Source organism: Mauremys reevesii, linkage group 7 (assembly GCF_016161935.1).
Source record: "Mauremys reevesii isolate NIE-2019 linkage group 7, ASM1616193v1, whole genome shotgun sequence".
Lineage (NCBI taxonomy): Eukaryota > Metazoa > Chordata > Testudines > Geoemydidae > Mauremys > Mauremys reevesii.
This window is the reverse complement of record NC_052629.1, coordinates 20793543-20821362: the sequence shown is the minus strand read 5'-3', so window position 1 is coordinate 20821362 and position 27820 is coordinate 20793543. Positions and strand designations below refer to the sequence as shown.

Here is a 27820-nt window from a genome sequence, read left to right as displayed (position 1 = left end):
GTCCCTCCCCTCAACCTATTGCGCGTGGGGGAGGGGGGGAAAGCAGAACTTGGGGCTTCTGCCCTGAAGTAGGGATGTAAAAAGATTAACCCGCCTTAATCATTAACCCCCACCCAGGCTGTGCCAGCCCCACTGGCCCCATCCCTAGCCAGCCGGATCAGCTCCTTCATTGGTAAACTGTTTAAATGGAATATTTAACCGTTTAAATGGTTAACTTCTTAAATGGTATTTACATCCTTACCCTGCAGTGGGGTTAGGAGCTTCTGCCAGAGACAACTGGTAACCTGCTGAGTGTGTGTGTGTGTGTGTGGGGGGGGGGGGGGGGGGGGGGTAAAAGGTTCAGGGCCCACCCTCAGCAGCCCCTCCCTGCGGCTCCCAGGTGTTAGTTCCATGTGAAGAGGTAGTGGTAAACAGCTAGGAAGTGCAGGGAGGGGCCACTTAAATTATTTACAATCTTTAAATAATGTCAGCACAACTCTGTGAATGAGCCTTACTTAACTGCTACTGCAAAGCCAGCAGAGACAAGTCATGCAGCAGCTTCTAAAAAGTGTCTTTGGAAGTGATAAATAAGATATGAATCACAGCAATTGCAGGCAAACATTGCTATGGTTAAGGATATGGTCCAACTTTCATTTCAACAACCCTTTTTCCATGTGTTCATATTATTTCTTTGGGCTGAAAATGCCTATGCTTAACATTTTTAAAAAGGCGACCTGCACAGGAGTTTAATTTGTTTTAAGTTAAGCTACTGCCTTTCTCCCTCTCCCCCTTCTATGATATATAAAGATAACCTGACAGTTATAAAGTTACAAAAACAAAACAAAAAACCCTATCATGTACGTCAAGTCTGGCCTTCCCTGGTTTCAATAGAAGACCTCTTTTGGGGCGTAGGTCTTGTTTATATTGAACTATCAAAACATTTCCCACTAATGTCAGCAACACTCAGAGCATTAGTGCGGACACCTCACTAGCATATTTTTCAACAATCAACATAACGTTGAAAATTGTGTCAGCAGCCAATTAGCCAATATGTTCTAACCTTAACACCTGGCCTACACACTGGTTTTGTACCAATTTAACTGTTTTGGTCTGGGGTGGGGTGGGTGTTTAACCAAAATAATTAAAATGGGTACAACTTCTAGTGTCAACAGCTATGTATACAAAGGTATCCAATATCAATAGATTTTCCTAAATGTATGAGAATAACTACATTGATATCAGTATCTTTATATCAGCAAAGCTGTGTCCACACTGGTGGGGGCTGAACTGCTTTAATTATAATGGCATGGTAAAAACAAGATAATTTTGTGTATAAAGTTCTTAGAGTGGGTTTGTGGTTTTTTTTGTTTGTTTGTTTTTTTTGCTGTAGATTAATTTTTTTTCTTTTAAATAGGAAAAAGCTAAACTGAAAGAAAGCACTTTAAAATAAGAATGTAAACACACAAACTTGAATTCCAACTAAATTGGATTAAAAACACTTTGTTAATCAGGTGTAAGACTGTGCATAGACAAGACCCCAGTTTAGGCAAGGACTTAAACTAAAAGCTTTCCAAGTTCAGGGTTTCTGTACTTATGCAGATAGCAATACCATGTTAAATAGGGCTGTGTTCTCATTTTTATACAGAGAAAATGCTTCACCTACTTAAGGAAGTTGCTGTGCCTCACCCTTTGAATAGATGACAATTAGCTTAATTATTGCTTGAATTGCCTGAAGGGCTCCAAGTACATTTACATGGCTGTTTTCAGCCCCACAGCCCAAACTCCATAAGCCCAAATCAACTGACCCAAGCATTGAGACTCAGTGCCCTTGTTTTTTCTTTGCAGTTTAGACATAGCCCAAATCTACCTCCCTCCCTGGGCATCTGCATTCCCCACCCCCACTCTGAACTCCTTGCTCCATTCTCTTTACTAACACTGCACATCCCTTGGCTGCTCCTCAGATTTCTCTCCCCTCTCCCTGCCCACCCCATACCACTGGTTCCCAGTCTCTGCCCAGCGAGCCCTAATCTCTCCCCTACCTCAACTCTCAATCTCTCCCTAGCCCTAGGCTCCTTGTCTTAATCTACTCAACACACACACACACCCGTCTGGTTCTTGTTCCCTCTGCATTCAAATCAGGTAGCTTCCTCCTTCACACTGCTTGGGCATCAGCAGAGAAAGGCAAAGGATAGAAAGGCTCCCTGCTCAGTACAGTGCCCAGCACACAACAGCCCAGAGCGGCAACTGAGGAAAAAGTCCTGCTCAGTACCAGGTTGGAACATGTCAGAGCAGTGGACTCTGGAGATTTGAGCTACAAAGACCTAGCAAGTCTCTACTGACCACGTGCAAACTGCAGTTTTTCCAAAAGGTTTCAACCGAGCCAAATTTGGGTAGATTTTCACCTAACAGCAAAAGGCATGTTTCCTGACACAAAAGCTGCCCTCTGCCAAATTTCCAAGTCCCTACTCCAAAGAAGGAGGGCACTGAAATTTCTCACAAAACAATTTTCCCCTAGCCTTGATCTGAGAAACAGCTGAAACACTTTGGTTGAAATTTTCCAAAAACAAATCAGCAGGAAGCAGGCAACCCAAAACAGGGAAAGTGTTGGGCAACCTTGTTTATAGGTAACGCTACCTGCCCTACCTATAAATCAAATGTGGGCAAACTACAGCCCATGGGCCACATCCGGCCTGCGGGAGCCTCCTGCCCAGCCCCTGAGCCCTTGGCCCGGGAGACTAGCCCCTGGCTCCTCCCCTGCTGTTCCACCTCTCCCACAGCCTCAGCTCAATACGCTGCCAGCACAATGCTCTGGGTGCCAGGGCTGCGAGCTCTTGCCAGGCCGTGGCTCTGCAGCTGCGCTGCACGACCTGATGCTCTGTGCTGCGTTGTGGCATGGCTGGTTCCAGTTGGGTGGCATGGCTGCCTGTCCTGGTGCACTAGGCGGCGCAGCTATAGCGCCGCCAGCCACCTGTGCTCCAGGCAGCACGGTAAGGGGGCAGGGAGCGTTGGATAGAGGGTGGGTGAAGTCGGGGTGGTGGTCAGGGGGCAGGGGTGTGGATAGGGGTTGGGGTGGTCAGAGGGCAGGGAACGGGGGCGCAGTCAGGAAGGAGAGGAGGGGTTGGATGGGGCGGCAGGGGGCAGTCAGTGGCATGGGTCCCAAGGGGGCGATCAGGGAATGGTGGGAGGTTGGATGGGGCAGGAGTGGAGCACATCAGGGGGAGAGAAGCAGGGGAGGAGGTCAGATGGGGGCGGGGACCGGGCCAAACCTGGCTGTTTGGCGAGAGACAGCCTCCCCTAAGTCGCCCGCCATACAATTTCTGAAACCTGATGTGGCCCTCAGGCTAAAAAGTTTGACCGCCCTTGCTATAAATAGTGACAAGATACTACATATTCACAGAGTTTAAGCTCAGAAGGGATCATAAGGTCCTCCAGTCAGACCTCCTGTATAGCACAGGCCATTAAGTTAAACCAGTTACCCTGTACAGAACCCAATAATTTTGTACGGCTAAATCATGACTTCTAGAAAGGCATCAATTCCCTTGGTAGCCTGTTCATCTCAATTATACCATCCTTACAAGACTATCCTTACAGACCTATGTATGCTCTACATCACAAGTCTCTAATGACTTACAAGTCACAGAGAACATCTATTATATAGGGCCCTACCAAATTCACAGTCCATTTGGGTAAATTTCATGGCCAGAGTTTTTTAAGTTGGCCAATTTCAGATGCTTACATCTGAAATTTCATGGTGTTGTAACTATGGGAGTCCCAACCCAAAATGGGACTGAGGGGGTCTCAAAGTTGTTGTAGGGGCGGTAGCAGAATTGCCACCTTCGCTTCTGTGGAGCTTTCTGCAGCTGGAGGAGACAGAAGTGGAGGTGGGTCCAATAACCCCAGTGCTGCTCATAACTGCTAGTCACAACTAGTAGTGGATTACATGGGCCCTGGCCAATTTGAAAATGGGTGCCCCAAGCCCAGGCAGGAGTGGGGGTGGGGGGTGAGGGGGTGGAGCAGAAGCCCTGAGCCCAGTGCTCCACGTCCAGGCAGGAGCCACTGGGCGGGGAGCAGAAGGAGGAGGGAAGATGCGGAAATCAGGCACAGATCTCAGTGGTTTTATTATCTCAAGGGAGAGCTCTCTCCCATAGACACAGAGACCCTTCATCAGCTGCGCCACTGCAGTGCTGTACATGTGGACAAACCCTCAGGTGTGTAAAACTACAACTAGCCAATCGGTCTTCCCAATGTTAAGAGAAAAGGGCAGGCTCTGCAACGCAGCAGGATCTCCTCCTTCCTCACATAATTTCTCTCAGCACATCCAACAAGGTACCATGTTTGCTGCATTTTGTCCGAGGGAAGCATGCCAGTTTTATGAATGCTTGGATACATCTAATACCATTTGTAAAAATCGTAAGGGGGGGGGGGGAGAACAAACAGGGCAGCCTGTAACAGCCATAATAAACTCAGGGATGAAGCAAAACTAACCAGAGGAATATGCTGGCACACTAGGAATGAACTAACTGTCCTTTTAAGGATGTACTGCAAAATAAGATTTATTACAGATTAGTCTAAATATTTGTATGTGCATAAGAAATGTATTTAGTTGCTTGCATTTAAAACTTTAATATACCACTTCACTAAGAGAGAAGGAAAATATGTATTTTATCATGGAGCAATGAACTGTAAACTACTTAATATGAGTGATAAGAATGTTGCTTACTAATTCTCAACTATAATGGAAAGTTGAGATCTCTATACCGTAAGTGACAATTTGAATTGAGTCATACTACAAAATACCAATATCTTAAAAGTATTCTAATTTGACTAGGTAATAAAATAATGAAAAAATACATTCTTTTATCAACATTTGTCTTATTATGATTGTAAAACCACTTGCAGGATTGAACTAGAGGTGCAAGTGACCGTGACCCAATATCCATGACTGGAAATCTGGCCTCATTTACTTAGAAAGGGAGTAGGTGGTCTGCCAAGTTGGAACTATAAAGCAACATTAATGGATTCCCTTTAGAAAAATACCAGAAAAGCAAACACTTTTATATCATTTATAAATATCGTGCACTAGTTTTACTGGAAAATAAAGAATACGCTAATGGAAGAGCCTGCTCATTTGACAGCTTTGCAATTCGAATGAGAATTGAAAATGAATTAAAAGAATGACACATCAAGAACAGAATCAAACTTGTTCTTCATCCTTGGATGGTAAGGTCAGATGAATATTTTGAACCCATACTACAGGCTACTGAATATTAGTTTTCTTAGATTATCCCTGCTTTAAAGTTTTATCTATCAAGTAGCTTCATTAGAGTCGCAAAGGTCTTCACAAAGATCAACACACCAATGTGTTACTTACTTCACTGGACTATTTTTACTCCTGGGGGAATTCTGTGCACAGAACATTCTGTGCACAGGCAGGAAGGCACTGCAATTATACCTTTCTCCCACCAGGGGCTGCTATGGCACCAAAAGAGAGGGCAGCCCAAGCCCACTCACTCAGCCACACAGAGGCAGATGGAAAAGCGGCCTTCCTCACAGCGCCCTGTCTGCAGGGCCAGGTGAGAAGGCATGGGATTGGGGAGGGGGGGGGGCGCACAGACAGAGAAGGGCACATGGAGTTGCTGGGGGAGGGGGTCATAAACTGGGGTTCAGAAGGCCTGGGGGGACAGACTGGTGCGGGGCACAGGAGCTAGCAGCTGAATGTGAGTGGGAGTGCATGGACACATGGGGCGTAGGGACATATGGGGACAAGGGGTGGCTGAGTAGGGGCACAAGGATGGAGGGAGAGGCTATGGGTCAGCCAGGTTCTGCATAAAGGAGGCTCCCCAATTCTCTAACAATCCCTCTATCCCCAAAAAATCCCTGTTCCATACTTCTCCCACCCACACCCAACAACCCTCCAAGTTCACACCCAGGCTCCATCCCAGCAATTACTTCCTTCTTCCTCAACTCCTATGTTACCACCACCACCCCACCCCGCAACTCCTCAAAGCCTTTGCACTGCTTCTGAGGGGTGGGGGAAAATATGTTTCTGTATTGTAGTTTAAATTACTTTTTAATCAAAGCTTAGTATTAAAATGCCTAGTAAGGAATCTGTCAAAAACATTTCCTGGATCTTTTTTGTTGTCTCTATTACAGACATACTTGCTGACACGTATTTTGAAATAAATTACCAAAATAATTGAAACTGGTTGATTATATTGTGTTATTCTGACAAATAAAATATGCAGAATTTTAAAATCTTGTGTGCAGAATTTTTAATTTTTGGGCAGAGAATTCCCCCAGGAGTATTTAATGACAGTGTTAAACAGCAGCCTGATCTCAAAATTAATTATAGCATTGAACAGTAGTATCTTAACATTTTTTCACATAAATATTGGGTGTGATTATATGAATAGTCAAATTAAGTTTTAAAAATTCTTTCAGACTTTTATGATTGTAAGTGCAGTTGCAATGACAACCAAAAATCAGCAAGAGCAAAACTGCTGCCCCTTCCCAAGATATAGTCTTGAAGGTAGGATCATTGCATCAAGAACATGCGCCTCTGGAGTTCATTGCCTCTGTATACAAACACAACATATTCTCCATGTTGAGGTGCAAATCTTTTCGTGTCTAGTGTAATTCTGAATGTTCGAGAGGCAACATGATCTAGAAGCTAGAGCAGAGCAGTGAAGTTGGGAGGACAGTGTTCTCTTTCCACCTGCCACAACCTGTGCGCCTCACATTTCCTCATCTATAAAAATCAGTCATTACCATTTTCAAGCCCTGGGAGACCTTCAGACAATGCAGTTGGTACACAGGATATTAAACATGACCAGCAAAAGGGGAAGAAAATGGGTTTCCCTCTTGCACATTTAAATTTTGTTTGAAAATTTTATTTCATTGCCGTATTTCTATATCTTTGGTTAAAACATGGTATAACTCAGAACCGTTGCACTAGTTTAAATACATTGATCTAGTTAAACTGGTGCAAACCTCTAACATGGGTGCACTTAAATCAATTTAACTCAAATAAGTTTAGCTTCATTTGTAAGTATATTAGCTTGCATTGATAAGTTAAGCAAGGGTTAAACTAGTTTAAGTGCAATTATATTAGGGGGTTACACCAGTTTAACTAAATAGATTTTAAATTGATTTAAACCGATTCAACTTTCCTAATATATACAAGCCCTTAATTAAATTTGTTCAAATACTTTCATACATCAATGTTGAGGAGTTCAGTTCCATTCTAACTGCAAGAGAAGCAGAAGTGTGATATTTTATCACTAATAGTTATCTGTGTCTTTAAGAAGTGGTTTTCTCTGGATGAAATAAGCTTTATATTAGCATTTTTCATATGTTCTATATAATATGATTAAATCCAAAATACATAAAATGCAACTTTTTTTAAATTGCAAAAGATATTAGTAACTATTGGCCTCCATATGAAGGTATTACCTTTTAAAGAAGTATCTCAGGGGAAAAATCCATGAAATCTTCATCATGAGACCTGCAAAGTTCAGCACATGCTACTCACAATAGGCATTCTGGATTCCCCCAGAAGCTTTAAAGCTTCATGTTTACTTAATGTATCTCTTAGAGTAAATCTGATGTTTTGGTCACTCTGATCCTTTACTGATTAAATTACTTATTAAAACAAGGCACCTTCAAAATACATTCATATTTAAGTAATTCAAGAAACAAGCAAATTACTATTGCCTTATACAAAGTAGTGTATGTACAGGATATTCTATAATTGTTTTTGCAGTTTTGCACCAGACAGCAATTTAGTTATCACTATTCTGGAACAAACTTTTCAAGTATTTAATATTTCAAATCTCAGAATACAAGGAAAATACAAATACTGCAGAATATCCCAGAGGACATTTTTTCTATCTTTCAGACATCACAAAGGAAAAAAAAATCCTATTTCACTAATCTGACATCTAATAAGATGGCATTAAAAAGCTAACTAGACATCCACAGGGCAAACAAAGGATCTCTAACAATAACTCTGTACATGAAGGGCATGCAAGGAAAAAAAAAATCTTTTACCTGTTCCATCTGAGGAAGGAAAAGGAATGGTGAAAAGAAGTGACTATGGGGGAAAAACATGGCCAGTATACATTTTAATGGCCACCATCATTTGAAAGAATAAAGAGAGGAATCTACCTCCTTTCAAAAGGAGGACATAAAAGCTTTAAGGCTATGCATGGAACTCTTTACCCATCAAAGGAGAGCACTGTATCTTTTAGCTGACTGAAATGCACATATCCATGTACATAATAAGAACATTCACTTGCAGCCAAATAGATTACATAATGGTGTTTCACAAATCAGTTCTTGAACAATGCCAAGTGCAATAAAGTCGCTTCATGACAAATCAAGGAATGGTATGAGACAAACATTGTTAAGAGCTGGAATTTCAAAAGAAAATGTCCTACTCCAAAGTCATTGTAAATTTCAAGCATTTAACCTACTCCTATGCATAAGCCTCAAATTTCTGCTTCCGGGCAGTTACATCACAAAAATTAACTCACAAGGTCAATAACTGGAGAAAACCCTGCTCTCATGTCTCTGTTCTTTAACAGCATTGGGAGCATTATCCAGAATTTCCTTAGGAAAGCACTAAAATACAAAACAAAATTGGTATCTGAATTTCTGAAGTCAGTTGGGTATATAAGACTCTTTCAGAAATCTTGTTAACATGAATATCATGTTGTAAATATTAACACAACATTTTCAAGGTCAATATTACTCATGCAGCTTCTTGGAGCTACATATTTGTGTTATTTTTAACAACTGACTGAGCGTCTTGTGCTGATACAAGCTCTACACTGTTTACAAAATATTTCCAAGCTACATCTGGTGATTCTACTGGTACATCTTGTAACAGTAAACAGAGCAGCAATTTTAAATACACAGGTAGAGCATTTTTCACACTATTGTGCGCACAAGTTGGTTCTTTGATTTTTCTTAGATAATAAATCTATATAAACAGATTCAGCAGCTATTCTGTATCAACTCCCATAAAGTCAGAAGAGCTCATGCAACTAGTCACACACAAAATGGCTCTACTTATCTCGAAGATAACTTGCCAAACTCTGTCAAGTTTGCAGATACTTCCTGATTCATCACCACTAAGTTATTTCAGGAACTGTAACATTCAGTTCACTTATTAAGTGCAGTTGTGAAGTGAAATTATATTACTACAAAACTGCATGTTGAGAGCTTGTTTACACGTTGTAAGTTTGTGGTTTTTTACTTTCCATTCCCCTCCACATACTATCACAATATAACAAGAGACAGACAACTTACCCACACAAGCATTTAGAAATAGCCAATCAGTCTTTTTCATTCTATTTTTTATTTGCTTTAGTTTTTTGAAGTCAACTTCAAGTTCCTCCTTGCTGCCAACAGCTCCAGCCAATTCAATTCTTTGGAAGTCCATTTTCACTTCTGATTCACGTTTGGTTGTAGGAGGAGATCTTCTTTGGCTATTACCGCTACTGCAGCTTCCCCTCCATCGAGCTCTGTCTTGCTCATTTATGATTGAAGAAGCCTCTTCTGTGTCTGCCAGTTCTATTGCTTCAATGTTGTTAGGTCTGGGATGATCACATACCACACATTTCTTGGCCTTAGCCCAGTTTTCATATGTACATACAGAACAAGTCCAGTGCTGTACCCTCGTGTTCAGTTTATTTCTATCATTGTACTCTTCACAAGGATCAACAGAAAAGGGGACTGATCTTGAACCAGACCCTGAAGACTGAGGAGATTCTGTGGGGCTCCTGGTCCTACGCTGGGACAAGCACTGAGTACATCTTATCGCTCTTGGCCAGTTCAAGTACGTGCACATGTGGCATGACCATTTATTTGCACTTTCCATACTGTAAGAAGATTTAACCCTTGGTCTTGCACTAGAATCTGGACATATCAAAGGGCTGCTTCCTCCTTCAATGCTTGTAGGATCCCAATCTCTACCGACTTCACTTGAACCACTTTTGAATGGATCTTCTGTAATAATTGTTCCACTAGGCCTCTGAGCACGGCACATGGTACACTTAATTGCAGATGGCCAATTTTCATATGTACAATACTCACAAGCCCATTTAATTCCACGTTCTGTCATTGTGCACTTCTTGAAGTAAGTTGTGTTGGGCAGAAAGCTATAAATAATTAGAAAATATTATTAGAACATAATGGTTGCAAACTATACCATAAGTTTTATTAAAAGGATAGCGTACTTTTAGGCAAACATCCTGATTAATGCTTAAGCAACTTTTTTTTTTTTTTTAAATGCAGGAATAGGGTTTCCCAAGAGGAAATGAAAATGGGCTTCAGATTTTAGGCTCTCCTTCAATTTAAGCTGAAAACTTCACAAACAGATTCCAAAGATGAAATACTGTTTATTGCTTCATAGTCTTCTGAAGGTTGTACAGACTTGACATCTTTACCTAGCTCCTCTTCCACAGTACAAAGAGAACACTGGAATGATAAAGGTATGGGGAAGGAAGAGGGCGGAAGTAGGGAAATGGAACACAAAGGCTGACAATAGCTAGAAGAGAATCAGACAAGAAAAGTCAGCATGAGTACAACAGTATAGAAAAGGTAGCATTTAATTGTCCAAAGTCCCTCATTTCAGGGGTTAAATATGTTGATAGGTAAAGCTAGAATGGTGTGGGTTTGCTTTACTCCATTGCACCAGCCAGGTAGATAGTTTTGTTAAGGTGGCATACACTAAACAGCATGCTGAGTATGGTTTAAGAGTATACATAAGCTGTTTAAGCCTATTTGTTTAACATTGTTCAGGTCAATAGCTGCTATGAGAAAAATCAGAAAAATGCCAGTGCAGAAACTACGTTTGTTGGCAGGCTTTTTAAAGATATGTACTCCAATCCTGATTTCCACATTACAGTGATTTAAAAAAAAATTACTTTTTTCTCTAATGAAGAGGAGATTCTGTCTCCATGCTGGCGCAGACCTTGCCCTCCTCAAACTGCAAAATGGGATGGATGACACTATGTGACAACTATCCCTGTAAACAAAATGAAGACAGTTTCAATTAAGGCCTCACACTGGACTTGAGCAACCAGAAAAGTAGTGCTTTGTATGCCACTCCCATTCTAATCCCTGGCTTCTGTTTAAACTCAGTCATGACCTACTCTAAGCCTAATGCATACTTAGCACCTCTAAAATAAGTTTGCCACTGATCAATTTTTGGGAAGAACCAGCCACAGTGCACCATACAACCATTTAACTGTTCAACTTTCATTAACAGTAACTGAAGTAGCAGAGCTAAATTCACACAAACTTTGAACTTGTATCACTATGTCTATGAACGTCTCTACTTCAATTAAGAACTCAACTAAGTCAAAGTCTAATATTAAACCGTTTTGATTTTACAATCTGTAGAGAAAATGCATTTTCCATTCCCTGTATTGGTTTTACTTCATGAATTGCAAGTTATGCATTGTTTTCAAGAGTATATCCTCCTCAATACAAACTCAGTACATCAGTTCAACTGTTAGTTGTCATATTTCCATGATACTGCTATTGGGAAAAAAAAGCTGATGGGAAAAAAAAGTTAGTGGAATCTCAGAGTTACGAACTGACCAGTCAATCCCACACCCCATTTGGAACAGTCAGGCAGCAGAGACAAAAAAGCAAATACTACACAGTACAGAACTGTGTTAAGCATAAACCACAAAAAAGGGGAGGGAGAGTTTAAAAAATTGACAAGGTAAAAATTTCTCTGCTTTTTTCATTTCAACTGAGAGTTAAAAGCAGCAGCTTCTTCTGCATAGTATGTTTCAAAACTGCATTATGTTGTAAACTTTTGAAAGAACCACCACAACATTGTGTTCAGAGTTACAATCAACCTCCATTCCCGAGGTGTTTGTAATTCTAAAGTTCTACTGTACATGTTGGCTTTTAACTCAAATGCACCTCACACCCATGTAGACTCAAAGGGTCTCACAACGTTAGTTTATGTCTCTTCTATATTTAGAAGCCAAAATTATGCAGGTGCTAGATTTCTCACTGAAACACCTTCAAAACATTTCTGTGCCACAGTTATCAGCCATAGAGTTACAGATCAAAAACTGTTTGAATGGACTACAGACAGTCAATCTAGTACAGTCTGAAGGTAAAGCTTGTTAGCACTCTGTGGTTCTAGCACAGTGCCCCTCCCTGACCAGCTTCTGACTTCAATAAAACAGTGACATACCTCTTTGGTAATTGTCCTTTGAGAGGTGATGCACATATCAGTTCCACTTTAGGTATGTTCACGTGCCAGTCAACTGAAGCGGAAAATGTTTTCACATAATGAAACCCATCAAAGCAGCACTGTGCCCTCTGCACACTCATGTTGCTAGCCAACAGCATGAAGGGGCAGAGCAACCCCCAAGTCCCTTCACACTGGAGACCAGTATTGGCTGTGACTCTGATGAAGGGAAGGAGGGTGGGCCATGGAAGGAACATGCGCCACACATCTCAAAGAACAACAGGTATGCAACCTTTTTTTCCTTCAAATGCTTGCACTCACCCATTCCACTTTAGGCAACTCATAAGCAGTTCCAGAGCCTACCTAAACAAGGACTGCAATACTACTTTCCCAAATCTAGCATAGTCTCAAGGCCTGGGAGAAAGCATAATGACGGTGAAAGTATGAACCGACTAAGTCATGGCCTTGCAAGTGTCATGCCCTTTAAAAAAAAAAGCAGCAGCCAATGATGCTTGTGATATTGCAGTGTGTGCTAAAACTCTGAGGCAGTGGAACACTAGAATATCATAGCACAGACAAATACAGGAGGAGATCCAGAAAGAGATCCTCTGCAAAGTGACAGGTTGCCCTTCATCCTGTCAGCAAAAAAGGCAAAATTGCAGAAAGATGTTCAACTCTTTAATCTCATTTAGGAAAAAGGCTAACACCCTGAGAACATCCAAAGTATGACATTTTCCTCAGCTCTGTGAGAATGAGGCTTCAGAAAAGAGATTGGTAAATATACAGTCTGATTGAGATTAAAAAAAAAAAAAAAAAAATCGATGCCACTTTGGTAAGCAATATGGGGTGTCAATGCAAACAAACTCTCTTTATAAGACACCATGTAAAAGAGGATCACCCATCAAAGCCTGAAGTTCTACTACCCTCCCAACTAAAGTGATAGCTACCAGGAATGTTACCTTCACTGAGAGAAAAGAAAAAACCCAGACATAGGTTCAAAAATAGGCTCCATTAAAATCAAAATAACCAAACTCAGACCCCAAGATGGTGTGGTGTATCAAATAGGTCGAAAGAACCCATCCAAACCTTTCAAGAACCTAACAGTCACATGGTTTGGGGTGGGGGGGGGAATCTTCCCGGCACACGTGGAAACAATGTGAAGATATTTGCCAGATGAACTCTCAATGAACTTGCAAAGTCCTTGGTCTTTTAGGTGAAGGAGGTATACACTGAATGGGAGCCTGTGAAGGAAAGGTTTCTTTCTGCTGGAACCACACTGGGAATCGCTTCCATCAGCCATTTCCTGGGGAAGGTATAGAAGATTTCCAGCTCAAACAGACAGCTTCCTGGGGAATTAACTACAGAGCATCTATGCAGTCATGTGTATTCTGAGAGGGCTGGAATTGTCGTGGTCCTGCAAAACTACATCCAAGACCTGAGGGAGCATTACAGGATCCTGGATTGAAAGGCTCAACAGATCTGAGAACCAATCCTGACAAGGCCAGGATGGCACTATAAAAAGTATTATGCACAATCCTGTCTAAACTTGCTCAAAACTCTCAGCACCATAGGGATGGAGGAGGGAAGCATATAAGAAAAAAAAAAGTTTCCCCTTCCAGAACAGTAGCCCAACTGGGTTAGACTCAAACTCTCAGAACTGGAAGGGACCGAGAGGTCATCTAGTCCAGTCCCCCTGCACTCATGGCAGGACTAAGTATTATCTAGACCATCCCTGACAGGTGTTTGTCCAACCTGCTCTTAAAAATCCCCAATGATGGAGATTAAAATTGCCTAGGGAGGCTGTGAATTCTATTGCTTAACCACCCTCACAGTTAGGAAGATTTTCCTAATGTTCAGCCTAAACCTCTCTTGCTGCAATTCAAGCCCATTGCTTCTTGTCCGACCCTCAGAGGTTAACAACAACAATTTTTCTCCCTCCTCCTTCTAACAACCTTTTATGTACTTAAAACTGTCATGTCCCCTCAGTCTTCTCTTCTCCAGACTAAAACCCATTTTTTTCAATCTTCCCTCATAGGTCATGTTTTCTAGATCTTTAATAATTTTTGTTGCTCTTCTCTGAACTCTCTACAATTTGTCCATATCTTTCCTGAAATGTGGCACCCAGAACTGGACACAATACTCCAGTTGAGCCTAATCAGCGCAGAGTAGAGCAGAAGAATTACTTCTCATGTCTTGCTTATAATACTCCTGCTAATACATCAGAATGATGTTCGGTTTTTTGCAACAGTGTTACACTGTTCACTCATATTTAGCTTGTGAGCCACTATGACCCCCAGATCGCTTTCCGCAATACTCCTTCCTAGGCAGTCATTTCCCATTTTGTGTGTGTGCAAGGTTGTGACCTATTCTTGAACAGAACTGATGACATTTCCTCTTCTGTCAGGCTGAGGGATGACTTATGGTCTCTGCTGAATGATCTGGAGAAAAATGGTATGCTAGATAGTTCTGAGATCTAGGAAATCAAGACGCTTTTAGCATTATCTCATTCCTGATGTAGATGTAGGAAGACCAGAGGCTCTTTCCTTCTCAGGAAAGGGAGTCTGACTGAGTTCCTTCCTGCTTGTTTAGATAAAACACTGCAATTGTGTTGTCTGTGGGCACCTATACTGAACAACCTTTGACGTGGGGAGGAAATTTTACAGGCCAGGTGAACAGCTCAAAGCTCCAAAAACACTGGAGTGCAGGAATCCTACACTGACCAGAGACCTGAGTCTCAAAGTTCTCTACATGAGCTTCCCCAACCAAGAAATGAATCACCCACAACTAGGGTAATGGAGGGCACAATTTGGGCAAAAGGAACCCCACTGCATACACTGGCAGGGTCCAGCCACCAGTCCAGGGACGTCAAGACACTTCTTGGTATGAGTCAACTTCTCCAGCAGATAAGAGGGACAGTAGACAGATTTCAACCATTTCTGCATGGTTCTGAGGTGAAGTCTAGCATGATGAGTCACATATGTACACACTACATGTGACCTACAAGCTTCAGATTTTTGCTAACTGTCATATGAGGACATGCCTTTAAGTCTTCGCATGGGTCCAATATCTCCTGAAGCCTGGCTTGAGATAAATACTGTCTCACTTAGGTCAAATTGAGAACTACTCCTCTGAATCTGATTCTCTGTACAGGTAGAACAGGTTTCTCCTTGTTGATCCTCTTTCATTTGGGACTGCTGAACTGAATCTTCTCAGTGGCCACTAGTACTTGTTGTCTGGACCAATCTCAAACCAGGCACTCATCCAGATGTGTACACCTGGACAGCTATCCTTCAGAGATGTGCTGCAACCACTGCCATCCTCTTTGTGAAAACTCAAGGGACTGAAGACCAAAGAAGAGGAGTGTAAACTTATAATGAATGTCTCCTACAACTAACTGTAAGAATCTACCGTGACTCTACTGAATGACTACATGGAAGCAAGCGTCCTTTAAATCAAGGACAACAAAGCAATCGTAGTCTACAGATAGAATAATACGTGCTAGGGTAACCATATGAAACTTAACTTATGTATTTGTTGAGCTTCTGTAGGTCTAAAAATAGGTCTGAGGCCTTCCTTGGACTTATTTTCTCAATCAAAATAGGAACAGAATCCTTTCCTCTGATGATGAGGAGACACTTCCTCTACGGACCTTAACTGTAACAGTGACTGAACATCTTGAATTAGTATAGTCTCAGGAGTTCCTGAAAAGGGATAGGAGAAGGATGTGAAGGAGAGATAGAAGTGACCTGCAGAGTATATCCCAGTTCCACCATGATTAGAACCCACTGATCAGATGGATCTAAGCACTTACTTAGGAATTGGGACAACCTATTGCCAAAAGGTATGAGAAGTCAAAATGAGGGGTTCGCTGACCTTAACCAAGGAGTTGATAGTCTGTAGCATCTAAGCTGTCTGTTTGGAGTTAGCAGAAGAGGAAGAGATGGTGGTCTTCTTCCGTGAGTCTTATGGCCTTTCCTCAATTGATGGGGCTAACAGGGTAACACTGATATCAATCCTGGATTTGAAGACGGAACTGCTTTCTCTGTGGGCCTGGAGTATAAAGGCCAAAGACCTTAGGGTTGCTCGAAAATTTTCTAGAGAATAAAGTTCTTCATCTCTCTTCTCTAAGATAGGTTCAGTTGTTCAAAGGCACCCGTGGTGGTGCCCCCCCCCCAAGCTGCGTTCCCTCCCCCGCCTCCCCAAGCACCTGCAGCAGTACCCCGGCCATCACCCAAGGTCTTTCCTTCCCCACCCCACCCTAAGTTTTAGTCAGGGATATATAGTAAAAAAGTCATGGACAGGTCACAGGCTGTGAATTTTTGTTTACTGCCCGTGACTTTTACTAAAAATACCCATGACTAAAATGTAGCCTTACTGATAAGTGCTCTGTATTCCTTCTCAGCCTGGCAACATGTCAAGGAATTTTAGCACCGAGGCCCTATTGGAGTAATCATAACAAGCAAACAAGAGTCTGGTAGTTAGCAATTTTCAACTGTAATCCTGATAATGAATAAACCTTCCTTCCAAACAAATCCCATTTCTTTGTGTTTTTATCTTTAGGAGTAGATTTAGAGTGTCCTTGTCTTGCATTTACATTAACCATGGCCACCAAAGATCCTGCAGTTGAGTGTGAATAAAAGTACCCACGACCCTGAGAGGGAATTTGCACCTTTTCTCAGGCCTCTTGGCAGTGGGTGTCAGAGAGGAGAGTTTGCCAAAGGATTTTGGTATGCTCCAAGAAAACATTATTAATAGGTAAAGCCATTCTAGAAGGTCCTATAGTATGCAAAATATCCTTTAACTTGTGAGAATTGCCCTGGACCAGTTCTACTTGAATTCCCAGAGAGGTGGCTACCTTTATCATTGGCTGGAGAGTCTTGCCCGCATGCTCGGGGTTCAGCTGACCGCCATATTTGGGGTCGGGAAGGAATTTTCCTCAGGAGGAAGATTATGGGGCTGGCTGGTTTTTTTTCCTTCCTCCCTCAGGGGGGGGGGGGGTAAGTGGAAGGAGTGGAGTGGATGGATCTTGCATGCACATCTTGCAGGAGGAGGGACTAGATGATGATGGATGATCTCTTCTTTGATGAATTCTATGATTCTATGATTCTATGATAAGTTCCTGGTATGTTTTGTTATATCAGGAATCAGAAAGGATGACTCAGATAGTAGCCTCACCTGGTGATGAGGAGGAACTATGGAAGGGCTGCACTGTAATGTCTGATCTGTTTTCTGCTTTATTTCTGCACCAGAAGGATCAGACACTGAGGGAAACATCTTCTTACTACGTACCTGACTCAGTACCAAGTTTGGCACAGGGCAAAGTATGGTGTCTTGATGGTGATCAAATGCTACACAGTCTAGCCAATGAGAATCTGGAGTTTGGAGGAACACACAGTGGACTCCCAAAGGGCCATTGTTAAAATTGGTACGATACCAGGGCCCAACCCGAAGACATCCTGTACCTGGACATGATTCTACAAAAATCACGATACTGAGATCTTGACTTACGAGAGGAAGAATGAGAACAGGCTCTTGATCCTGTGTGATGGGATACTATGCTTTGAGATCCCATTTCTAATTCTGAAGAGTAGTTTGAAGGGCAAGGCAGTGCAGTACTGGAACCTGGACCGATGAGATGGGATCAGTACCAGAGGAAACATCAGCGGCTTTCCCACAGAAGGTACCGTACACCTGCTCTGCTTCACTTTTGAGCTTCTAGAGTCCAATGGCACCCACGCACACACCCAGAATCTGACAGCGCCAAAAAAAACGGGTGCCACAGAAGGAGACAGTAGTAGGGCTTGTGAAACAGGGTGAGCATCGGAACTCCTCCTGTATCAGTGGGGAATCCAGGACTGAGAGGCAAAGAAGGTCCCTGGCCACTGCATAAGCTTCATGTGTCACAGGTACCAAAAGCATAGGTGTAACACAGACAAAGTCAATGCAGAATGTCCTTAACAATGTAGTTGGTCTCAACAGTACCAAACAAGGTGCCAGAGTCAACGACTATATTACTAGAGGACGAATGAAATACTGCAGGGTGCCTATGTGGAGCAGGCTGAGCTCTAATCTTGGTACCAGATTTCCTCCTATGAGTCTCCATTGAGGACCTGGTTTTTGAAGAGGAAAAGGGCTGCTTCGAACTTATGGTGATTATGCAGTACAAGAGGAGAACACCTTCTCTTCGGTTCCCTCTGAGGGGAATCCACCACATTCAGCAGTGCACTTTGAGACGGAGTCCAAGGCCTCATATACAAAGTTCCTGAGTGGAGCACAGAGCTGCCACCATCAGGTTACACCACAGTCAAACTTCCCAAACCATCTTAGTCTTAAATCTCCCTCAGCTCTGTGGCTGCTGTGCTGGGGGAGAGACAACTCCACCCCCCTCCTTCCCAGCCCCAACAGCGGGGGAGAGAGGGCACATCCATTGCATTAAAAAGGTAAGACTACTGATATTAAAATATGAGTTGCTTTTATTTGTAGAAAAACCAATTACTTTTTTTTTAATATATCGCTTTTATCCAAAGCACTTTACAATAGTTAGCTAATGGTACAAACAACATTTAGAAAGATCATTAAGTGGTCTGCCAAAACCCTCAGCAATTTTCAAGTGGTCCGCGAAAAAAAAGATTTGAAAACCACTGCTTTAAACACGTATAATGAGGGTTGCTGACTTACAGAACGACTACATCAGAAGAGCACTAAAATCCCAGATATTTAGGCATGCCCCAGTACTGAGCTTAAAGCCAAGAGAAAAATATACATAAAAACAAAGATTCCAAAAAAACCACCACTATCACAATGAGTAACTAAACATGTACAGAAAGAGAAGGAGAATAATAGAAAAGTGTGACAAGCACACACACACACTCCAACTATTGATCACTGCAGTGAAAAGGAATGAGGGGGGTCAAGGTGGCTCTGGCCCTTTATACCCTGGGCTGGGAGCACAAGCAATCATAGAGCTTTATTTAATAGTTCCACCTTAAATTCTGCAGTGTAATATTCCTAATGTAATATCTGGTTACTTGCTCTAATGGTGTATATGACATTAAACATGCATATGAATGAATAAGCAAAGCGTCAGCTTTCTGAAACAGACAATCTGGAAATGTTTGTCTGCACCTTGTTTACACCTCTCTTGCAGAGGGAATGCCAGGACAATGAAACAAGTCCAAATGTACCTATTGTTTGTGTACACAGGAAAGCGTATTAAAGTGGCATAAAGAAATCAAAGAGAAATGAGGCAAAGTATGAACTCCTCTGACAGTCTGCACCAAATAGCATATTTTCTTCAAGTCTTTAATTATTCACATTCATGGGAAAAATCTTAATTTACACAAACTTTTCATTTTGCTCAAACAAGCAGTCTTCAATTTTTTGTTTCAAAGTTGACTATAAACTGAGGAATGTACCTGAAAACAAAATATCAATGGCTATTCCAATTCCAGATCTTTTTACAACTGCCATATCTGATCCACTGTTGGTGGCAGCCATCTCAGCTGAAAAAATGCTGCAGTTTGATGGCATTGTTATTCAAGAGTTCACTACAAGACTGAGCCAGTTACCATTCTGCTTTTATAATGGTTGTACATTGTACTTGGACTTTATATGTAAAACACATTTTTTAAAAGTTTCTTTTGATACAATTAAGATTAAAGCAAATTTAGAACTTTTGCATGAGCGCAAGGGAAGACTAAACTCGTTCCCTGATGCTTAAAGTTAGCTTATCAAAAAACCTTTAAATATTAAATAAACTTGTGTTCAGAAAATTATCATTAAGATTTTACAAAAAAAATAGGAGAGCAGCTGACTTGGTTTTATATTTGGCTTCTTCAGAACTGGTATCTTCCATGACTTCACTTTCAGCAAGACGGCTGCCATTACTACTATGCAGAGTAAGGTCACAAAACTCAGAAGAGGTTTACTTACAGTGAAAAACAACTAATTTTTCACACAAAAGAATTAAACAGAACAAGTAGTTTGCCTTAATGATACAGTTTGAAAAATTCCTCAGCAATGTCCTGTTTTCATGCCAAAAACAACTCTGTAATCAAATGCAGGATCCAAGTCATTTGATACGTGTACACTGGTGTTGCTCCTGCATTCATCTGCCTCACCTATGCCCAACCATTTTCTGAAGGAAAGGGAATACAGCTTGGAAAGCAGAGCAGTAAGGGAAGATCAAACAACAGATATTATATTTACAATAACCTATAACACTTACGAATTATTCCACACAAGTGGCAAACCCCCTAGAACAGTGTCCTCACTTGATAATTACTTAATAGTAACTGCACAGTATTGTTGCATGAAGTGTATAAATGCATTTGCATAACAGGTGATATTCTTTTCCACAACTGTCCTTCCAAAAAAATAAAATTTGGCAAACTTCCTACAATCTGAAATAATTACATGATATTTTCCAATCCCTTTACGTAACTACTAGTCTATTACCAATAACAGCCCCTTTTATATTTACTGGCCATTAGTCTATTTTTGGAAGTTACAGCAAATGAATACCTATAACCTAATTTTAAAGTTCTTATATGTTGAATAGACGTTAAATTTTTTTTAAAAGCTATGAACATTAAAATTTCTAACAAGAAAAGAAATTGTAAGCTAAAGGTGGTGTCCAGTTAAAGCAACTCATGTTTCAAAAACAGTCACATCATAGGACACTTACAGGCCTGAATTCAGATCATTTTAGATGTTCCTTGGTACCGTGAAAATTAAATCCGCTTTAAAAGAGCTGCAATATAAATTAAAGCCCAATATTATATCTTGGAAACACAAAGCACTGATCTGAACATGTTTCCTCGCATCACATATAGGCATACCATGCTATTCTACAACTTTGCCAGCTGGCCCCATTCCGGAGCTAGCATTTGTGAGGTCCACACAAATCCTGGTCAATGAAAGAGTCAAGCCCAGGATTCTTGTAAATTGCAATATCCTGCTATCAGGAAGGACTAGAGGATAGTATAGTTGTACAAAAGCATGCAAAACAAAACAACTGGCTAATCTGTTTCGTTTTCAGATTTACAAGTTTTCTGAGAAACTCCTTCACGTTGTTTAACGGTTTAATTTTTCTCTGAAACTTGTCAATATTGCATGTGTCCAAGAAGCCTTACTAAATGCTGAGCTACTAATGTTTAATATACTATTCTGACTACCACAACAATTTGCTGTTTATCACCATGAATCAAATGCTATACTTAAATTTTTATAACTAAAATTCTTCTTTATGTTGGTTATTCTTCCAACACAGCAATTTGACGACCGTTTTCTCTTCGCTTGCTCTCTACCTTTGGAGTTAGTGTTCTTTTTTATATTTTTCTGTGCCCACACTCGCTCTGCTGTAGTGCCAAATAAGTGTTAGCCAAAAAGGGTAACTCAGCATGAGCCTCAGCAGGGCAGTAAATTAAAATAAAGTAACTATATGCAAACCTTCAGATTTCACAGGAAATAGCAGCTCCACTGGCTATGCAAATAAGTTACCACACTTCTAGCATATTGATCGTGTCAACGCGATAATCTCATCACATCAGCATTGAATCTCTGAAACAGCAGCAACTTTATATTATAATAAAGAAAGGCGGGATTATTGCAGAGCCACAATCTACACTAATATGAAAACACTAAAACAAGGGATTTAGCAAATTAGTGTAGTTCACTTGTTTTAAAACAGAACATCTTATTTAGATTAATAACTTTTTTGCAGTCTAAATGTTGCTTTTCCTAAATAAACTAACGGTTAAAGTGTATATCTCCAGTGACTGTTAGGCCTGTATGTTTGAAATATTATTATTATTATATTAATATTAGGCCTATATTTATTATTATTATTTAAAAGACAGTTCTAAGCAAAAAAACTATGGCTGTCAAGTTGCAGTTAACACCTGCAATTAACTGAAAACAAAAATTTTAACATGTTAATTGCATACCTCTGGCTGTAGAGGGAAGCATCAGCACTCCCTGCTGGTCTAGAAGCCCGTGCCTCCCACCGGGCTGGAGGGTCATAATTTTTTCTAGCGAGAGGGAGGGTGGAGGGCGGGCATAATTTTTTTTTGGTCCAAAGGCGGTCGCCAGCACAAAAAGTTTGAGAAACACTGCCATAGAGAACAGGAGCCGGGCAAGCTCAGCATCCCTGTACCAGTCTCACCTCCCCTGCTGCATGTTGAGGCCCTCAGGTAAAATCCACCCTTCCTTGCAAACAAGGGCTCACTCAGCTGAAGGGAGTTATATAATAATAATTATTATACATTTGAAAGCTGAACTTGCAATCTCTTTATCTTGAACTACAGTGCTCGTATGAGGTGAATTGAAATACTATTTCTTTTATCTTCTTTACAATGCATATATTTGTAATAAAAAATATAAAGTGAGCACTGTACAGTTTGTATTCTGCGCTGTAACTGAAATCAATATATTTGAAAATATAGAAAACATCCAAAAATATTTAAATAAATGGTATTCTATTAACAGTGCGATTAATCGTGATACTTTTTTAAAATCACTTGACAAGTCCTACAAAAACGTTCATAGTGCAACAAGTGATCTGTCAACATTTCTCTTCAGCAACACAAGTTTATGGCGCTGTTTTACTGTCCTTTAATATAATACAGTGAAACTTTGCAAATTTCACACTAGCAACTGAGACAGCCACTTCAGAGTGACAAATATTATTAACTAATAAGTAAGCAATCCAACACCCCCTCCCTTCTCTAAACTATTGTCCAATATCTTGAGAGGATTTGTCTCACTTATCAAAGGGCCGGATCCTTCTTCACTGAAGTCAATGGGTGTAGGCCCTTAGATTATTAATAAATAAGGCTGAAAATTAGGGCTGTCAGTTAACTCATGCGATTAACTGAAAAAAATTAATCGCGATTAATCACAGTTTTAATCACACTGTTAAACAATAGAATACCAATTTAAATGTATTAAATATTTTGGATGTTTTTCTCCATTTTCAAATATATTGATTTCTATTGCAACACAGAATACAAAGTGTACTCTGCTCACTTTATATTATTACAGATATGTGCACTGTAAAAATGATAAAGAAATAGTATTTTTCAATTCACCTCATACAAGTACCATAGTGCAATCTCTTTATTGTGAAAGTGCAACTTAAATGTAGATTTTTTTGTTATAACACTGCATTCAAAAACAAAAAACTATGTAAAACTTTAGAGCCTACAAGTCCACTCAGTCCAATGTCTTGTTCAGCCAATCGCTAAGAGAAACAAGTTTGTTTACATTAACGGGAGATAATACTGCCGGCTTCTTATTTATTATGTCACCTGAAAGTGAGAACAGGCGTTCACATGTTTGTAGCCAGCATTGCAAGGTATTTATGTGCCAGATATGCTAAACATTTGTATGCCCCTTCGTGCTTCGGCCACCATTCCAGAAGAGAAGCTTCAATGCTGATGTTAGTTAAAAAACTAATGCGTTAATTAAATGTTGACTGAACTTCTCCAGGGAGAATAGTATGTCTCCTGCTCTGTTTTACCCACATTCTGTCAAGTATTTCACGTTATAGCAGTCTCGGATGCAGGGGTGAAAGTAAGAAGACAGACTTACTAGTATGGAGTCCTGGCTCCAGGCCCCTGGAAGGGGCAGGGCTAGGAGTCAGCCTCCCCCAGGCAGCCCTTCCATGCTGCCCGTCCCACACCGACTGGGGCTCCAGTAGCTATTTAAAGGGCCCAGGGCTCCGGCCACTGCCGCAGTAGCAGCAGCTGGGAGCACCGGGCCCTTTTAAAATCACTGGGCCCCGGGGTAGCTGCCCCCTTTTGCCCGCCACCCACCCCCCCACTGGCAGCCTAGGGGCGGGGCGGGGGTAAGAGTGCGCAAAAGGGGCAGTGATGTTAAAGTCAAACCTTTATGAAAATAAAATAAAACCACCTCAACTTGTAAGCAAACCAAGTGCACTTGTTTACAGCAAATCACTCTAGCAGTTTGATATTTTGCCATTATGCTCACCATATTACATTACCACAAGGATCTGTTTTAAAAAAATTGTTATAGGAAGTACCAAAAAATAGGTCAGTTATTAGGCTCACCTTTCTCAAAGTTCCTTATGAGGATGGCTGGAGTGATCAGTTATAGAACAACAAATGAAGACAAGTACTATGAACCTAGCGTCCACACCTGGTCCTTGTTCTGCAATTGCCTCTGTCTGTATTACATTGACTCCAGTTGACACAATTGTTCATGATGCAGGGTAGGATTTACTAGAGTGGAATTTGATCCCTTCATGCTTTTTATTTTTTAAATGTAAAAAACCAACACAATGAAATCATTTGTCCCCAAAAGCAACTGCTGGTTATTTACAGTGTGTGTCAGTTCAGGAAGTAAAGACCCCATCTCACCTCCTTCCTCTTTGGATACATGCATACCCTGCAAGAATTCAGTAGGGAGGAGGCCGCTCCCAGCAAACTAGTTTAAGTCTTCCAAGCCTTATCCCACTGAGAATCGTAGCCACTGGAGTAAATTCAGCAGGGCAGAGAGAAAGTATTCTCATGAACTGGCTCCCATGCCTAAGGTAAACAGAATCGTATTACCTTAAAGGGGCACGGTCAGGTCAAATTTAGCCCAAAATTTAAGTTTTGTAAAGATAAAACTTTTACAAGTTAGTACAAAATAGTAATGGTTCTATGTTATAGGCATATTTTAGTCTCTTTGGAACCAGGCTTTTTAAAATGAATATACATTGCTATGCAGTCTGTCCAGTGACACAATGCCGCAGTGTTGTGTTAAGAACCAAGAAGTGATACACAGTAGAAAATGGCTATTTTCATTGTCCGTGCTAAGAATGCAACAAACCAATGTACTATCTAAAAGTGTATTTTTAAATTTCAGTTTTAATAATATAGGATTTACACAAGAGATAAGGACATGAGATTTTAAAATATCACTTTCGCTACATCAATGTTGTTTGCCTTTCTCCAGGATCTAAAATTTTGTTGATATTCCAGACATGTCATAAAAGGAAATAAGTTGAGCCACAGGAAGTGTGTCTCACTGTTAGATAAAATGGGAAATAGACACACTTCAGATTTGTTACAGAATAGATTACTTTTTCAAAATTACAATAAAATATAAATGACCTTTTATTAAGGAACAACTCTGAAAGTCTCCCCATTGAAGGGATTTAACAGTGAGCTACATACGTCTACAGTCAAGAAAGCTACTTCTATTTTTATTATTATGGTTAAGACATTTAATTGATGTATTCCTTGTATTCCAATATAGTGATTGTTACTTTTGTTTGAAGGACCCTTTAAGTACTCAGTTTAGCAGCACATCAATAAAAACTGAAAATCCTTCATTTGATGTAAACAAGGAAATTAAAATGCACTTGTAATGTAAACATGTGCATCATTTTGTTATTCGAATCAGTAATGAGTCAAGCATTTCAGGGGTTATTCAGAGCTAAAGCAACAATCTTTAAGAGATACTCATTTGGAATAAAAGCTGTCATGGTACTTTAAAAAGACTGTCCAGGTTATGTCTAAAAACTAATCTAATGTCATGCTAAATTTGCCCATCATTAAAAATTCTAGACAGCAAGACAGTTTAAAGATTACAATACACTAATTACAGGTGCAAAGTCTACCCATTCTACTTAAAGATAATATGATTAACCTTGTCCTAACGGTGTTCTTAAATTTATTCTTAGTGATTCATAAAGTCAGATTTGTCAATACTAGACAGTCTTAAAAACAATCATATCAACTGGATATCATTTGAGTACTTGCAAGAGAGACTAAAGAAGTATAAATAGTCAACACACCGATTCCTTTATGCTTTTTCTCCTTTTTTTATTTTGATGACATTCATAATGTTTGTTCACCAACACATTTTTGTTTAAGTCCATCATTAAAACTGTCAGTGTTTCAGACTAGACAATGTCACTATACACTACAACTTAGATAGGAATGGATTAACCATAACGTGTAATTTTGATAGTTAGGTGTTACCATGTAAGCAACAGAGAAAGCACACTTACAGAACCCTCAACTGGCAAAAACAAGGCATTACAAGAAGCAATTAGAGTAGTTTTAGCTTCAGCGAGCAGAGTCTTTTTAATTCAATGAGTACCATTTAAAACAAAACAAAACAAAAAAAACCCTAAGTATCACTGAATAACTGTTTAGATCAGTGATACTCAGACTGAGGCTCATGAGCCACAAATGGCTCTTTAATGAGTCTCTTGTGGCAATTTGGTTAATAATTAAATCAGTGTTTTAATATCATGTGCTGCAATCAGGATGATTTTACGATGTTATCAACCAATTGTATGTTGATAAAAATCATAAAATACTCTGTCAGTCATTTTGCTGTGAGAATACACATTAAAAAACTAAATATTTTCACTGTCATACTGTTTGAATATAAACATATAGCCCTATTGTAAATGAAACAATTAATTCACACTACGGTGGCTCTTTTGGGTAATGATCGCTGAATTGGCTCCTGAACATTTAAGTCTGAGTATCACTGGTTTAGATACATCCCCTCAGCTTACGAAGGGCATGATAACATGATTTTCTGCTGATCAAAGCAATACTATTCTGCACACAGAGCAAGCGGTTCTAGACTCAAGTAATGCAAATTATCTCCCAAACACTACTGCTCTAACAAGTAAGTCCCACAAAACATTTCACCCTTATACAGAGTATAAGATGCAAAATACAGGAAATCACATTTAATAAAGGTGGTTATTAGCAATGGTGATTTGGAACTCTATTAAAACACCCAGACTGACAAATCAAAAGGAATGAATGATGAATACTTACTGAATCAACTTGCAAAACAAAGGGGTATCTCTGACACTAATAAATAAAACTATTAAGTGTCAAGTTTTTAAAACAGTATTGAATTTTTCAATTGCCTAGAAGATACAAGTGGTTTCTTCATAAACATGAAGTTGGAGATACAGTTCAGATGACCTTAAGAAAAACAACAGATTCTGTTTTACCCCCCGACCCAAAATACAGGATGAGAAGGATCAGGTGTCATCCTTTGATTTCTCAGTTGTGTCATTTTCGGACAGACATCTATTCAAACTTTGAAATAACTACCTAAAATCTACCAGAGTAGAAAAATTAACCTTAATTTGTTCAACACAGACAACATTTCAAAAGATCCTGCCTACACTAGACTTTGTACAGTGTTTGACACCCAATACCAATAATTATCCCTTGCTGAAGGTAGATTAGCTGTTGATTTGGACCACACTGTTCAACATCTGACACAGAAAACATATTTAACCTAATGGTGAAAGTATATTCAATTAGTTTTCCCCCAAACACACTTGTCGCAGACTATGTTCAGTCACACAGTTAAAGAAATACTTGTGATACTGGGTTATCCTATATTGTTTAAGTTCCAGTGTAAATGCCATCAAACATTTAACATTTTTATTAAGCGATGAGGAAGAAAACAAAATCACTGAACGTTTGCAGATGACAATAATTTGAGGAGCAGTAAAGATGACAGATCACTGATTCAGAGTGACCTGGATCACTTGGTAACCTGTATATAAGAAAGAATGTAGGCCATACTTACACGACTGAGAACTCCACCCTGGAAAGCAATGACTCTGAA

At 40.2% G+C, this 27820-nt stretch overlaps 1 protein-coding gene across 2 annotated transcripts in view; it reads right to left on the bottom strand.

Annotated features, from left to right (window-relative positions):
* The window catches only part of ZRANB1 (zinc finger RANBP2-type containing 1), a 69224-nt gene that overhangs the window by 29578 nt on the left and 11826 nt on the right, over window positions 1-27820 (bottom strand). Inside the window, exons 2-3 of one of the 2 annotated variants that reach the window (XM_039482488.1) lie at window positions 10911-11011; window positions 9292-10142 (exon numbers count right to left, since the gene is read on the bottom strand). In XM_039482488.1, the coding sequence (XP_039338422.1) occupies window positions 9292-10105 (814 nt within the window). In that variant the 5' untranslated portion in view covers window positions 10106-10142; window positions 10911-11011. The remainder of the gene's footprint in view (window positions 1-9291; window positions 10143-10910; window positions 11012-27820) is intronic. The other variant, XM_039482487.1, reaches the window with a different exon arrangement.